At 39.0% G+C, this 15,788-nt stretch overlaps 1 protein-coding gene and 1 long non-coding RNA gene across 2 annotated transcripts in view; both read left to right on the top strand.

Annotated features, from left to right (window-relative positions):
* Positions 1-1,887: 1,887 nt before the first annotated feature.
* LOC121712284 lies at positions 1,888-10,068 on the top strand. The gene is made up of 4 exons (XR_006032568.1): positions 1,888-2,336; positions 2,489-2,600; positions 3,103-3,165; positions 10,005-10,068. It is a non-coding gene; the product is annotated as an uncharacterized LOC121712284 (long non-coding RNA).
* Positions 10,069-10,137: 69 nt separating this feature from the next.
* adgrf3b (adhesion G protein-coupled receptor F3b) overlaps positions 10,138-15,788 on the top strand; it is a 29,989-nt gene continuing 24,338 nt past the window's right edge. Inside the window, exons 1-2 of the mRNA XM_042096347.1 lie at positions 10,138-10,164; positions 11,877-11,968. Coding sequence (XP_041952281.1) covers positions 10,150-10,164; positions 11,877-11,968 — 107 coding nt within the window. The 5' untranslated portion in view covers positions 10,138-10,149. The remainder of the gene's footprint in view (positions 10,165-11,876; positions 11,969-15,788) is intronic.

The raw sequence follows: 15,788 nt of genomic DNA, 5'->3' as shown, positions 1-15,788 counted from the left end.
TCGCAACGTGAAATACCACAAAAAGCTGTTTGTGAATAGGTCTTAGTGAGTTAGGAGTCCTCTCGACTTCTTTTAAGCTGTCCCAGACTTAGGTGCTACTTTTAGGTCTAAAATGCTTCGTGAATTACTTTTAGTGAAAAGAATTAGGAGTCCTAAAGTTAGGAGTGACACGCCCATTATTTTTAGGACTTGCTCCTAAATTTGCCACTTAGGAGCTACTTTTAGCCTTAAAATTCTTTGTGAATACGGCCCCTGAAGAACAAAGTCACCCACGATAGGAACCGATTTGACCAGGCTACTTTTTTGTAGGCCTATAATAACGGTTTCTGGTTATAGGCTAGTAATAGTTTACTATTGTTGGTTTACATCTTAGGCCTACTGTTTTCCTGTTAATTTGATTTGGGTAATATGACAAAACCTGTAAACCTGCTCAAATATGTTCAGCATCCAGTATTTACTGAAAGGTGCATAATTTGAGGTGCTTGCCATCCAGTGGCAAATTAGATACATTTACCCCCTTCATAAACTTTTTTTTATACTCAAAGATTCACAGTAGGACTTTCAAGCCTTACAAAGCCTTACAAAGACCACTTTCAAGCCTTTTGAAATTTTGATGTCAAAATCCAATGGTGTTGTTTTCTTAACCATGGTGCCTAAAGTTTGCCATGCAGGTTTAAATAAGATATGAGAAGAACATTTTTATTTGGAGTGAAACACACACATACCTGTTTTTATGCTTATTGTTTTTTATCATTTGTATTAATATCTTATCATTATTTTATTTATAAGCTAAGGTTGTTAGCACAGGTGTCTAAAAAGAGATAAAAAGATTTGCACTTTCTCTTTGCAGTTTTGTGTAGTATTTAAAAAAAAACATTGCATTTTCAGAAATAAAATTAAAGTATTATTCTTTAAGACTGACGTGGCCCTCCAATCAGATGATGTTGGCCGAAGTGGCCCCCAGCTCATTTGAGTTTGAGACCCCTGTCATAGATTATTATGGCCATTATTTGAACAGTGAAAATAATAATAAAAGAGCTTTTGAACTTTAGTGTCACTAATGATGATTATTCAATGATTCATTTGAATGTAAATATTTAAAATACTTTCACAGCAAAAAATATATATGTGATTCATTTAGATTAATTAATCACAGAGTATATAATTAATTCAATTACATGTTTTCAACAACATTGACAACCCTAATACTTAGCCTGCTTTTTAGAAATTCTGTTGTCAGTTGCAAATGGATGTTAAGAGCCCTCTGTTGGTAGTTTCATGTATTTCATGTTAGATCCAGTAAGATTTGAAGACCAGTAGCCTCCTACTCAAACTCTTTGAAATGAATAGGACTTCTTAGCTTCTAGTATGCAGACTTGTTACATCTACACACACACACTCACACATACAGATGCCTAAACACACAAACAGATATTCACACAGACACACATACTGGCACACAAGTACGTGTACACACACACATATGCACAAGAACATGCACACATACATGCACTCACACACAAACAACTCTGCATGAAGTAAGCCCGGATTGACCATTGAGAGGCCATATAAGGCGCCTATACCCATTCACAATTACACAGCCTGATCAAACCATATAAAAATTTAGCCTATACTCCTTCACAAAAAATTTACTGAGACAGCTTGTCCACTTGTCCAGCGTAATTGATGTAGCCTTCCTAAAACCATTAGGCCAGCTGTATCTGTTCAACTGTTAATGAAATTAAAGAGTAGGCCCAGAGCCCTATAGGCCTAGACTATTTAGGTGTTCAGCTGCATCATCAATTACAGCCTGATCAGAGGCTTGGTCGCTGGTCTCATTTCAATTAGTGTTAATTGAGTAGGCCTATATATAGGGTACTGAAAGAGTTGTGAGAGCAAGGCTAGTACAGCTCCCTGGTTGTAGGCTACCACTTTTATAGAGATGAGGCTTAAACTAAACCAGGGTGTTTTATTTTTGTGTCTCTTATGGCTTTACATTGGCCAAACATGTGGTATAAGCCTTGAAATAGTGCAAGAAGATGAGACACATCATGAGGCAAGGTCTGAGAATATTCAAACTGGGACAATTACTTTCGGCACAGGGAATATTTCACTGGGTCGAAATCTGGAATAAGAGAGACGATATGTTGGAGAAAACACTACAGACGATGGCTACGTTAACGTTCAAGCCGACGATCCAGGCCTGGTGGGTGGACAAAGCGGCACTCATGACTTTAGGGCCTGGGATCGTATGCGACCAAAGTTATTATGTACTAATGACCTCATGAAGTTCACTGCACAAGGCCCTGGATGTTCTTCACTCCAGTTAGACAGCGGTAAGAAAAGTATTGGATAACTTGTTTTTGTTTTACACAATAACTCGCTGTCGACATGAGTGGCCTAATTCAGCCGATTCCTTGCAGCCATTTCACTTGCATTGTTTGCATCAATAGCTTGAGACCAGACATTCTTTTTTTTTCTCCAACAGGTGGCACATCTCTCACTACACCAGCTACGTCGAGAGTGTGGCTACTCTGTGAAAAGGACTGCAGTGGGCCTCGTGCTTCTCGCCACTTGATGGTTGTGATGTTATAAAACAGGTAGGCTATGGTTTTCCTGTCACATCAGCGGATTTTTTATATTTTTATTTTAATTTTCGTCAGAGTAGGAGTAACATTAGCCCATAGAGATGCCATCAATCACTACAAAACAAAACTCCATATTTTCACACCTTATTAATGCCTTAATTCTGGCATTAAATTTCATAGTGAATCAACAGCAAAACCAAGAGAATGGAAAGTTGCAATGCAAAGTTTAAATAAAATAAAGAAATGTCTTTCAGCCACTTGAACGTGACAAATTTGTGAAAGCAGGCCTGTTAAAATAATCCTTAGTTTGCTTGTTTATGATATCTATTTTAACAGAAGGTATTGTTGAATAAAGTTTCCATTGCTATAGCAGGATGTTTTAGCATTGTTTGCATGGAGCAAGCTCATTTAAGTCTCTTCATGTGTCCTGTTTTAGTATTGGTCTGTTATCCTCTTCAGGCTTTTCTGTTGGCGTACATTTTCATGAATTGATTTCAGTAGCTTGAATTTACAGTTAAGCTTTCCTGGGTGACGTCCCATCAACTCACCAGAGGAATGGAGGCTAATCGTGAACATGGTAACAATTACATACACTTTGAATACCATTTGGTCCCTTGCAAACCGATATGTGAGCATAGGAGTGGCCATACTGGTTGTATATGTAAGGCGGTTCAAGAGCCTTACATATACAACCGGTATGGCCGCTCCTATGTGAAGTGTTCCTGTAGTCAGGCGAAAGGACCCCCAAGAACAGAACAACCAGTTTTACCAGAGACTTCTAATGAGGAGATACAGCACTCAAAAAATCCTCCATACTAATGCATGGGGTTAGTCAGTTGTCTACAAATATCACAACCCTTCCGCGGCAAAACGTTGACATGTGAATACATTGAGGCAATCATGTGGTGTGTTGTAAAATACATTGAGCCAATCATGCGGTGTGCTGTGAAGACATCGTGCCAATCATCTGTTGTGATCTCGCTGCTGGAGCAAGATTGGTGTCGTCAAGCCTTACGCACACGCATTTCTGCCGAAATAGATGCACGATAAGTGCCCAAAAACTGTTGCAATATGGCCGCCGAGTGGAGGTACTTGCCTGAAAAGGACTTTGGTCCTAGCTCGAGTTGCTGCAGCCAGCAGCTAAGGCAGCCATGTTCATGCTCCCAGTGTGTAGCGCTGTAGCTGCAGCAACTCGAGCTAGGTAAAACCGATTGTTTCAGTTTTGTTCATACGGACAGTGCTCGGTGACGTTGAGAAATGGAGATCTATGTGAAAAATCACTGGAGTTCTCCTTTAAGAGCAGTAGTTGATTAAAAGTTAGTTGCACTCATCCTTGCGTCGCTTTGCAGTGAACAGTAATCCAGCACAACTGGAAAAACTCCTCACAGGCAGCTGAGGCAGGCAGGCCAATGTTGAGTTGCAGAGAGTTTTTTTTTTTATATTTGTAAACGAGCAGAAGGTTCAGCAGATTAAAGGGCGTCAAACTGGGGGGGAGAGTGGGAAGTATAGGGCCCCAATGGAGGAGAGGGCCCTTGAAAAGTGGAATACGGGGGGTACAACATTTTCACCAGGCATTAGTAATAACTCAGGTAATCCACACATAAAAAATCCAAACAACTCCATAAGTAGAGTCATGTGTAATGAAGTGGAATAACACAGGGAAAAAGTATTGAACAAGCTAAAAAAAAGCACTAAGGCAAGGAAATGGAAGGAACGAGCTGGAATCTGTAAGTAGTTAGAGTAGTTATCCTTTCTATCTGTGCAAATTAATATAAGCTTGGTTAGTATATTGATGGGCTATAAAAAGGTTTTTCATTACCAAGGTGTCACACAAGAAACATTTCATGATGGATAAAAGCAAAAAGCTCTCCCAAGACCTTTGCAACCTTATTGTGGCAAAACATATCAATGAAACTGGTTACACAGATGCATTTCAAAACTTCAGAATCTTCAGTAAGCAGCATGGGAGCCATTATCTGCAAGTGGAAGAAACATCAGTGCCATGCAGGATCTCCTCGCAATATTTCTGACCAGGGAGTCAGAAGGATAGTCAATTCCAAGGACCAAGTCAATTCCAAGAGCCAAGGACCACTCGGAGAAAGCTCCAGAAAGACTTGAAGGCAGCCAATTCAATTAAACAGTTCTGGAAGTAACTAAAGATCAGGATTCACAAGAGGGACCCCTGGAATCTGTTTAGAACAATGGGCCAAAATCACACCTGATACTGTGACTAATACGTTTTGTCATACAGGAAATGTCTTGAAGCTGTTTTTACAAAGGCTTTTCCACAAAGTATTGAAGAAATTTCAGTAGGCACGTTCAATACTTTTTTCCTGTGTCATTCCACTTTAATACACATAACTCTTATGTTTGGATTTTTTATATGTGTGTTAATATAATGTGTGGTGAAAATTTCGAATAGACTCAATGGAAGTTTAAGCTAATTACTGAAAAAAAATAATATATATATATAAAAAACTGTCTAAGGTCACTCTCACTCTCCCTTGCTAAAGACATAAATGGTTTAGTCCACCTGCATGATTCATAAGGTAGGCCTAGTCTATCTTTTGTTTATTTAGTTGAGCATCGCTAGTAGTGGGCCGCTAATTGTTGTGCTGCTGGTGTAATGTCTTTCTCCAAGAAAGCCAAGTCAGGTTACTAAAAAGAGAGACATCAAAATGAGGGGAAACAACTGCTAATAAACTTCTTTCCAAAGAAAGGTGAGCACGAACGTCAAAACATGAAATCCCATGGTGTTTGCTTGAATATCTCCGCTATCATTAGTGCTAAAACGAACTGAGACAACCCATTGAAATAGCGGAAAATACACTTTCATAGGTTAGGCTACACATGTAATCTGAGGCATCTCGTGATCCAGCTCCATCTCCATCACTTTCAGAAAGACTGCATGGCGCCAGCTTGATTCATGTCCTGTTGTAGGCTACATGCTGATCATTATCACTAGGCTAGTGGTTTAGGGCGCGATTTCTTTTCGCTCCCTTTCTGTTTTCTTTAGTCTTAACTTTTTTTTTTACTCAAGTAACGGATGGGATTTATGTAGCGAAGTACAATACTTCACTCAAAATGTAATCAAGTAAAATTTAAAATACCGATTTTATAAACTACTTAAAAAATACAAAATACACAGAAAAACTACTCAATACAGTAACGTGAGTAAATGTATTTCGTTACTTTCCACCTCTGCCTATTACACAACATAAATGGTCACTAGGCTATGCTGGCGACCCAAATAAAATCTCCTTTGGGAACCAATGGCTTACAGTATCAAGCGGACTTAATGATACTCAACAATTTATAAAGGAACGAAGTTTAAAAAGAAAAACACAATATATTAGATGGATTACACGAATAATTGACAAGGATGTACAAGATTCGACGGTCGCTTCTTTTCTAATACAATTAGGGGTTTGCACAGCGTGTCATCAGATCTGGACGTCGCCATATTGGAGATACTCGCCTCATTAGAAAGCATTAGGCACTGAAGTAAATCCCCGTCATCGTCAAGGAAAATGGTTAATTATTGCCGTGTTTTAGGTTGTACCTATAGGTCAGACAGAGAAAAACATCTGGTGTAGGTATCGACTTCCAAAAAGATTAAAAAAACAGGGAGAAGGGACAATAATGCCAGAAGTTATCAGAGGAAGGGGGGCGCTTGTGGTTGAACTTGGTACTTCGTCTCCCTCACCCAACTCGTATGGATCTGCGCTGCCAATAATCCGTAATTTCTCGCAATATCGCGCCTTTTCTTGTGGTCCAAGTCCTGCCCTATATGCCTTTGCATCTTAGACGCATTTTGATGAGTTTTTCCGTTGTTTAAACACGCTACAATCACGTAAGATATCCAAAGTGCATAATACTCCATTGTACTTCATTAACTGAGTATCGCCATACCATAGTTACCGGCCAGAACGTGATGTCGGTGCAAACTCCTAATGGGCTACATTACATATTTCAGACCACAGATGGCGGCATTTCACTGCACTTCGGGCCTAGCCTAGAAATCTAGACGCACCCTAGCGGCGGCAAATTAATTTGCTCAGCCTGTACGTCTAGTATCGAACCATAGGGATTTCTATTGGCTTAGCACCGTGGATGTTCTCCAATCACAGCGCTCTATTTTGTTAGAGAGTCTTAAGGCGGGCTTAACAGGATAACGACAGTCCTGCGACTGTGAACAACAAGGAAGGTGGCTATGGCGAACGAAGAGCGGTTGTTTGAATCGGCGTTGGCGTCAACTTTGGAGGAGTTGGACTTGTGCTTTTCTTTGAAAGTTGAGCAACACAATGCACTTAAGTCATTACTTTCGAAGAAGGATGTATTTGCCGTTTTGCCGACCGGATACGGATATGGTCGTAGCGCTGGCCTATTGCATGCCTAGGCAGTTTGAAAGACAATTCTCTGCCCGCCCCTTGGATTAAGCGAGGTGAATGGTTCGATGCCAGACTATACATCTCAATGATATAGGATGGCCCCGCCAGGCTACTTCGGGCCTGCACTTTTTTGGATGTAAAAGCAAGCAGTGAAATGGCGTTATCTGGTGGCCGTGCAGCGCAATAGCGCCATGAAATATTTAATTTAAGGGGACTGTTCGTTATTTATAAACAGGGCCACCGGAGGGATTTTGAGTGCTTCTATCAAAAGTTGCATGATCCTCCCCTGCCTGGTAGAAAATTTTCAATGACCCTCCATCGGCATTTTCAAAAAAGACAATACCCTCCCCGGCCAATTGTCAATACCTTCCGCCCACGCTTTTAAGCGCTATAAAACACATCGACTTAAGCTACCGTTCTAAAATCAACCTCTGTTTTCTGATCTTACACATCACACTTCACCAAGATGGTGGCATTTTAGTAGATTTACTCACTAACATTGTTGTGGAAACACAATAAGCATGGAAACTAAATGCACACTTCCTGCAACTACATTAGCCTACTTGAAATAAGTTACTCCTCTAGTAAGTAGGCTATTCACATGAAATAAAACAATAAAACATTGAGACCATTCAACAAAGCACACTGGGTAATAACAAATTCAACACATGAACTTGTTGCTATGGACTCTAGTCTCAAGGCTTCCTCAGTCATTGTAAAGCTGCCGAAGCTCAAACTCAATTTCTCAGACGAGCGTCAATTTGGGAGCTTGCTACACTCCTTCCTTCTCAAATGACTTGAAAAGGCCGTTTGCACAATTTCACAAATAATCACAGGGACCAAAAAATACCTAACATGCCAACTTTTTCCGGGTTTATCATTTTAACTTTTCCCCGCTGTCTTGCCGTTTTAATATTTTCCCGTAGAATATCCCATATTACTGTAATACTCTCATAACATTAGTCCTGCATTCTGGCCTGTCTCTGTGTTGTCCTGCTGTTACCCCTTGCCCTTCCAGTGAAACAGTATTCAAATCATCATTTTGCTTGCTTGAATGCAAAGTGATGTTAACCAAAGATTCTAGAACGCTATATGTTAACCTAGGCCTATTTAAGTTAACGATGTGGTTGTGGTGAGAGCACGATTCATTGGCGCTTGCAGTGTTCGGCCGTAGGCTATGTCTACGTGCGCACCTGCCAGGCTACTCCGCTACGAGTAGACAAAGAATTCCCCCTGTATATTCACTCCAAGTTGGCCTACCACAACTTACCAACTCTACACTGTAGACCATAAACTGGCTATTTATATGACCAATGTATTTGTTCAACTTTATGAAGCAGAATTACGCACTGCTACTTGGAACGTAACACATTTTTGTTGGCAGGAGAGAGAATGACAGTGATTAACAAATTGCACTTGTTGCTGGTTACCAATAAATAGGGCCTACTATATATTTTTTTTGCAAACAACAAAAAGTCTTAGTCTAGCAACTCTCCGTTGGCTTGTGAGCTCCAGAAATCGAAACTCAATCAGGCCAATGTAATTGTGTATAGTTGTTAGGTGGGCTTTAAATAGGCCTAATGATTGATGGCAGAGTTGCAATGGTTTGGCTTGAATTCCCTGCTACTTGAAAACAAATAAGATGGATGTTGCTGTTGGCGAACAGTGTGACACGAGTTTGTGACAAGCTTTTATTAAGTTGGCAAACGTTTGAACTAGCCAACTAGTTCCGCTGGTGGGAAACGCATGGGACTCATAGCGCTGCCGCTGTCCTATTGCGTGCAGAGGGAATTTGAAAGACAACTGATTATCCCGCCCCTCGGACTGAGCACTGCGAACGGTGAGTGCCCAGACCCTACATTTTAATGTGGGTCTGGCTCATCAGGCTAGCACCCACTCGCAGTCTGACTGAATAGCCTAGGCTATATGTAAATCGATATTGTAAAATAAAATATTTTAAAAGAAATTGGACTGCCAGAATAATTTGGCTGGGCCAAATAATTTCAGTGGCGCACCGCTGTCACACTATCCGGAGAAATATTCTTTGGTCATCGCTATTTACCGATTTGCGGCTCCCAATGACTTCCTTCTTCTTCTTCTTCTTCTTCTTTTGGCTAATGGCGGTTAACAATATAGGATTGTATATCGCCACCTACTGCACAGGAGTGTGTGATGTGATCAGGTCAAGTCGTGGCATGTCAAGAATTTTTTTTTATTAATAAATATATAAAATAAATAAATAAATGTAAAATTTATAAATACTGTATCTGCCGGCGTTTGAGTCATGCGAATAAAGACACCTTGCGTGCATAGACAATTCATGCGCATCAAGTTCAAAAGTCGGAAGACACGGTAATGTTAAGGCAAGTCACAAAAAAGGACGTATCCCTCTGGTGCCAAAAAGAGAAAGAAGTAAAGGACATTGATTACATCAATATTTGCCATGGGTATATGAATAATTTTGTTCTTAACTGTACATTTGTTTGATGATCTGAAACATTTAGGTGTGACAAACATGCAAAAAAAATAAGAAATCAGGAAGGGGCAAACACTTTTTCACACCACTGTATGTTCTCCACCCCTGATATCTGAATTGGGCCCCTCAGTCAAATAACATGGGTTATGTTATTCACCCCTGATACTTGAATAAGCCCCTCAGTCAAATAACTACTGTATGATAATCAAGCTTTGTAATTGCCATCTTTTTTCATAGCAAGATGGCTTAAATTTGTTGATGGTTATGTTATATTTGTAAATCTCTATCTGTCCGTTTCTTTCCACAAAACTTGCCAGAAATCATCATTATTTAAACTGTCTAAAGGGTGTTTTAACAGCTGCAAGAAATAGAGGCTTCATGGCTCATATGTTATCGTTATGTTCTGGTTCGTAAATTATTTCCATAAAACTCCAAGTTGCCCTATCATAACTTCACTTTCCAAACTCTTCACTGCACTGTAGCAAATTAATTGCATGACCGATGGCTATTTATTATCTGTACAATAAACACATATTCAATTTCATGCAGCAGAACTACGCACTTGGAACGCAAATCTTGTTTGCGCAGGAGAGAAAATGCGCACACACAGCGATTTTAGGCCATCATATACAAAAAACATTAAACAACAAAAACAGAAAGGATGGAGGCAGCAAAGGTCGAGGAATCATTTCAGATGGGCAAGAACAAGGTAAATTGATATGCTTGTCAAAATGTCAGCATTAGAGGAGCTGGATTATCATCATAGTCTGCCGCATGAAGCATAATGCTTACTGATGTTAAAGCACTCGCTGTTTAAAGTCATACACAACGGTAAACTAAACTAAAGGTAAATGTTACAAAGGTGGCGAAATTAATTTAGGCTTGTTAGGTGTGAAATAACTAGGCTATAAACCTGACATTGGGAATATTAACAACGCAACCCTTTGAATGGTTGGGTTTTTTCTTTTCACAAATAGCACCCTGTATATAAGTGCACACTTAAAAACAAGGGTAGTTAACCAAAGTGCTTTACATAAGAAAATGTTTATATCTATGGTGGGGCCTGGGGATGTGGAGTGCGACATCTGCATTGAAAGAAAACCTAAAGCTGTGAAATCTAGCTGTTCTCTTAAACTCATTATGAAGCTCACAATGAACTTCATCTTGGACAGGGATGTAGTGGTAAAATAAGAGGTGGGTGTGATCTTGGTGAGGTGGACTGCGCCATGTGGGCACCCAGACATGTTTGATGGTGGAGGTTATTGTTCTCAAATAGCACTATACAGAGTGCTATTTGTGAAAAATAAACATTGCAATGTTTATAACAATACCAGTGGTGTTACAGTAAATGGTGAATGAAATGAAAGTGATTGTTGAATGAAAGTGTTGATGAGTGTACATATTGTGAATGTGGATAATACAGTGTGATTTTTGAATGTTAAAAGTTGCAATTGGTGAATAAACTCTTTTGAGAGGTAGATAAACTCTATTACTGACATTTCAGAGGCGAATAAACTGTGTTTACTTGCGTAGCCTCCACTACATCCCTGATCGTGGATGAAAACACATTGTGGTTGATACTAGGTCAGCTACAGGGGAGGATTAGGTCCAAACATGAGAAGCCTTGAGATATTTTTAGTCTCCCGGTTCGGAATCAAAGTTGTGTCTGTTTTCTTTTTATGGTGAATGGGGGTAGCCGTGGCCTACTGGTTAGCGCTTCGGGCTTGTAACCGGAGGGTTGCCGGTTCTAACCCCAACCAGTAGGCACGGCTGAAGTGCCCTTGAGCAAGGCACCTAACCCCTCACTGCTCCCCGAGCGCCGCTGTTGTAGCAGGCAGCTCACTGCGCCGGGATTAGTGTGTGCTTCACCTCACTGTGTGTTCACTGTGTGCTGAGTGTGTTTCACTAATTCACAGATTGGGATAAATGCAGAGACCAAATTTCCCTCACGGGATCAAAAGAGTATATATACTTATACTTATACTTAAACTTAAATGAAGTGAGTCTGGTTAACCAGGCTAGATGAACACAAAGGCTATGACACTTTGTTAGCTTCTGCCGAAGGAGACAGAAATCGGTAAGGACAGGAGTTCTCTTGCTGGCTGTTTAGACATGATACCTGATATCAGGTTTAGGCCCATAGACTGATATGCAGCAGGCTAGAGTTCCATTAGTTCCTTTACAGTAACAATGAGTTGTCTGTTACTGTCAGTAATGAGTCTTTCTCTTTCTCTCTCTCACCCTTTCTCTCGCCCTCTCTCTCTCTCTCACACACACACACACACACACACACACACACACACTCACAGGAACTCACTTGCAATAAAATTTGAATACCACAGATGATTACCATAGAGGAAACAAACATGCCATTATGTGGACCAACCATTAAACTTGTGTCCCTCTCCATCCTTTAAACAGCACCTTCAATACTCACAAAGCCCATTGAATTCATCAAGCCAGCGATGGATAAGGCTATTCTCTAGAAATACGTCATATATGATCATAATGTGGTGAGTTGGGCTTTTGCATGGATGTATTACATTTGTTTACATTTTAGTCTTATTTTCAATACCCTGTTCAAGAGTACTATGAGCCTGTTTACATTTGTTTTTAGAATGTGTCTTGGGTGATTGGATCACAAGTGGTCAGCCAAGACACATCACTGTTTACACATGTATCCAATGGGTACAGCTTGAGATGTTGCTGACTTTTGTTTAGATTTAGTTACTGCTAACTTTACAGTCATTAGTGCGTTTACACTACAAAAGATATGTTCAAATGTGTCTCAAACAAGGCAAGTGGTTTGAGTGATTGGATCACAATGCATCTTGGAGATTGTTTACACTTGTATTCAGAACTGACTTCTTGTGATCGAATAAGATTGAATAAGTCATCAATAATTTCTAACACTACATATTTCATAATATGAATCTCTTAATGATCTCTTAACAGTGGTGAACTGACTTCTAAGTTCAATATGTAACATTATTTAAAGTTCACTAATATTTTAACAAAGACAGGTTCATTTAGGGGCAGAGGTATTTAATAAAAAAAAAATATACTGCATTATTTCAGGTTAACAAATCCTAGAACATTCAACATGGAGGATGGCATTATTTACCAGTATGCTTAACAACTGGATTGTGAACTGCAAATAAACCACTTTTCTGGAGAACAAATCACCATGATACAGTAACTAGGGTAGTTAACAGTAGTTAACAGTTTTCTCAGAGTGTAATGATGATAGACAGACGTCCTTTGGTCAAAACATAGAGCATGTTAATTCTATTAGCCAAATATCTTCCTGCTATGTCCTTTTATCACTGAGTTACAGGCGATAAACGAGTTTTGATTGTCAAAAGTAAACTTCATTAGTTACATTGTGTTACATGAGTGTTTTTCATTTAAAGATTCGACTTAATGCTTATTCAGTAGACCATTTAGTGTTCTCCACAATCCCAGACTTTCATATTGCATGCTTGTTTAAATGGAAAGCAAAACCAGCTATAGTGACATATGTATTTGTCGGGACGATTGAAACAAGTGTTTCAATCGTCCTGACCAGGCTGCAACTCCATGTATTTTAAGTAAATGCACAAATATCTGTGTTTAAACAATCATTTATGGAGGTGAGACATGGAAAAACAGTTTTAGGAAGATGAAAATATATTTGGGCCTACCAGGGGTCGAGTTTTCCCATGTTATCCTATGGAGACTGTCGGCCTGTGGGTCGTTAAGGGTACTTATTGGGATGTGCAGTGGCCTAAAAACCTGAAACGACATTTTCAACAATAGAAACATGATATAAACAGGAAAGTATAAATAGGAATCATCCACAGGGTATGAAATTTCAAAAGCCGCTTCATACACGCTTGAACAATGATGGCAATGAGTTGTTAACAGACATGCACGAAGACGTATAGCCCTGCAACAATCTATCTAAAATAACACCTTTTGGGAGTACCATTCATGATATGTAGTAAAATTTTGAAGTTGTGGGAAGTTTATATGGCTTAAACTCTATGTTTCATTCGTCCCCTTATGGTGTTTCAACTGTCCCGACCAGGAGGGATGAATGAAACATTACGCACGTCCCACTTTTGCTATAATAATTCCTGAACGGTTTTGTTCAAAGCTGAAAATGCATTTGTACAAGTAGTTACTGCATAACATTCTGATATTTACAGTACATGCCTCAATATTCGTATTTCACTGATGACTAATTTGCATTGAGCCATCTTTGGAAAAGAAGATAATGTGAAGAAAAAATAAGAAAATATGTAACAATTATATTATCTCTCAGGTTAAATGGTTAATGTATGGAGTATAAAACTCATCAAAACTCTAGGCCTTCTGTCAAATAGATCTGATATACAGAAGGCTGTAATATGTGTCCTGGTTATTTTGCATGTTTTGTTATCTGTACAGAAAGAATGCAAAATTCCATATCAGTAAAATGCAGTATCATTTGAAATACTTTATGCTGTGCACGTCCACTAGTCAAAATATTTGTGTACAGCAGGATTGCCGCAGCACCCTAGGGTGCAGTTCAGAGGTGCCACGGAAGTATTCGATTATCTTTTGAATTAACCAGTATCACTTTAAAAAAATAATTTTATATCAGTTTTAATGTCAAGTCAATTGGTTTTAACTGAAAGAGATAGATTTCCTTTTGTTTTATGTTTAGTTTAAGTTAACATGACCATGTCCTGATAATACCACTAGGACTATGAGAAAATAAGCTCATATTCTGCTAAATGTCATAGTATTGTAAAAGATGGTAGATAAATAAGATGTACTACAAATATAAGATGCAGAGAGTGAAAAGGAAGAATTTAACTTAGGGGTGCCGTGGATAAACCAAAATATGTTATGGTTATGGTTATGAAATTTAGCAGACGCTTTTGTCCAAAGTGACTTACAAAATAAAACAATACAATAGTTAAAACTGAACAGTAAACAGTTTTAAAAAGTTGGTAAGACTACATTAAGGAATATAGCAATAACAACAATAATGTAAATGCAATATCAATGTCTCAATATGCAATATCAAAATAAACAAATACCATTTACAAACCATAACTCATAAGAACCACTTAATTAATTAAGTGTAAGCTGAACAGATGCATCTTTAGACCCCTCTTGAAAGTCCCAAAACTATCGCAGGAATGCAGAGCTCTGGGTAACTCATTCCATCAACGAGAAACCACTGAGAGTCTTGAATTTGACATAGCGTTTATGGCTGGTCGACACAACAGACGCTCATCAAAAGACCGCAGTGGGCAGTTGGGAATGTAGAGCTGGATCATAGAATCGAAATAGCAGATCCTATCCTATAGATCCTAAGTGTCCTATAGGCCAAGGTGAGAGATTATTAGATATTATTAGAGAGATAAATTTGATGCTGGCCACTATATGAAGCCAATGAAGAGTAACTAAGAGAAGTTATGTATCCTCTATGGCTGATTAAAGACCAGGCATGCTGCAGCATTCTGAATCAATTGTAACAATCTCAGTACACAAGCAGGCAGGCAGCTAACAGTGAAATACGTATGGGGTGCCCTGAGCCTGAAAAGTTTGAGAACCTCTGGTGTAGAGTAAGCTTTTAGTGTATCTCCATTGACCCTTAGACCTTAGGATTGGGGCGGAGATAGCTCAGTCGGCATTCTAAAATTTTTGATTTAGATAGCCATCTGAAAGAGGATGCCTCTTAGAATATTTAGGCTCTGCAAGCTGGTTTGCATAATATTAATTATGTAAAAACAAAAGGCTGTGTGAACAATTGCAAAAAACAACCACCAAATAAAAAGCCTATTTTCTGTAATTTTCCATGCAATCAGACTTATGGGAGGAAGGACTAGCAATGTAGCCCTCCTTTATAACTGCTATAAAAGCAAGTAATCAAGTTTTGTTCAGGCAAGTCAAGAGTCCTGATGTTCCTGCTCATTGCTCACAAAATGATGTATTACTGGGCTATGATGAGTATGAGATCATATGTTGTGATATTAGCTTCTCACAAACAATACATAATGTTTCTTTCCAGTTCAAAGATATATATTTTGTATTTCTGTGTAGAGTATATTACAACCCCAAAACAGAAAAAGTTGAGACATTCTGTAAAATGTGTATAAAAACATTTGTTTTACTTTCATGGAAAATATATGTTGATTTTGAATTTGATACTAGCAACATGTTTCAAAAAAGTTGGGACAGGGGAAACAAAATGCTGGAAAAGTTGTGTAATGATAAAGAAAACAAAAGGAGGAATGTTTGACAACTAATTAGGGTAACTGGCACTACAATTGGGTATAAAAAAGAGCGTCCCAGAGA

The sequence above is a fragment of the Alosa sapidissima genome, chromosome 6 (genome assembly GCF_018492685.1).
Source record: "Alosa sapidissima isolate fAloSap1 chromosome 6, fAloSap1.pri, whole genome shotgun sequence".
NCBI lineage: Eukaryota > Metazoa > Chordata > Actinopteri > Clupeiformes > Clupeidae > Alosa > Alosa sapidissima.
Note: the sequence above shows the minus strand (reverse complement) of the source record. Positions and strands in the feature narration are given on the sequence as shown.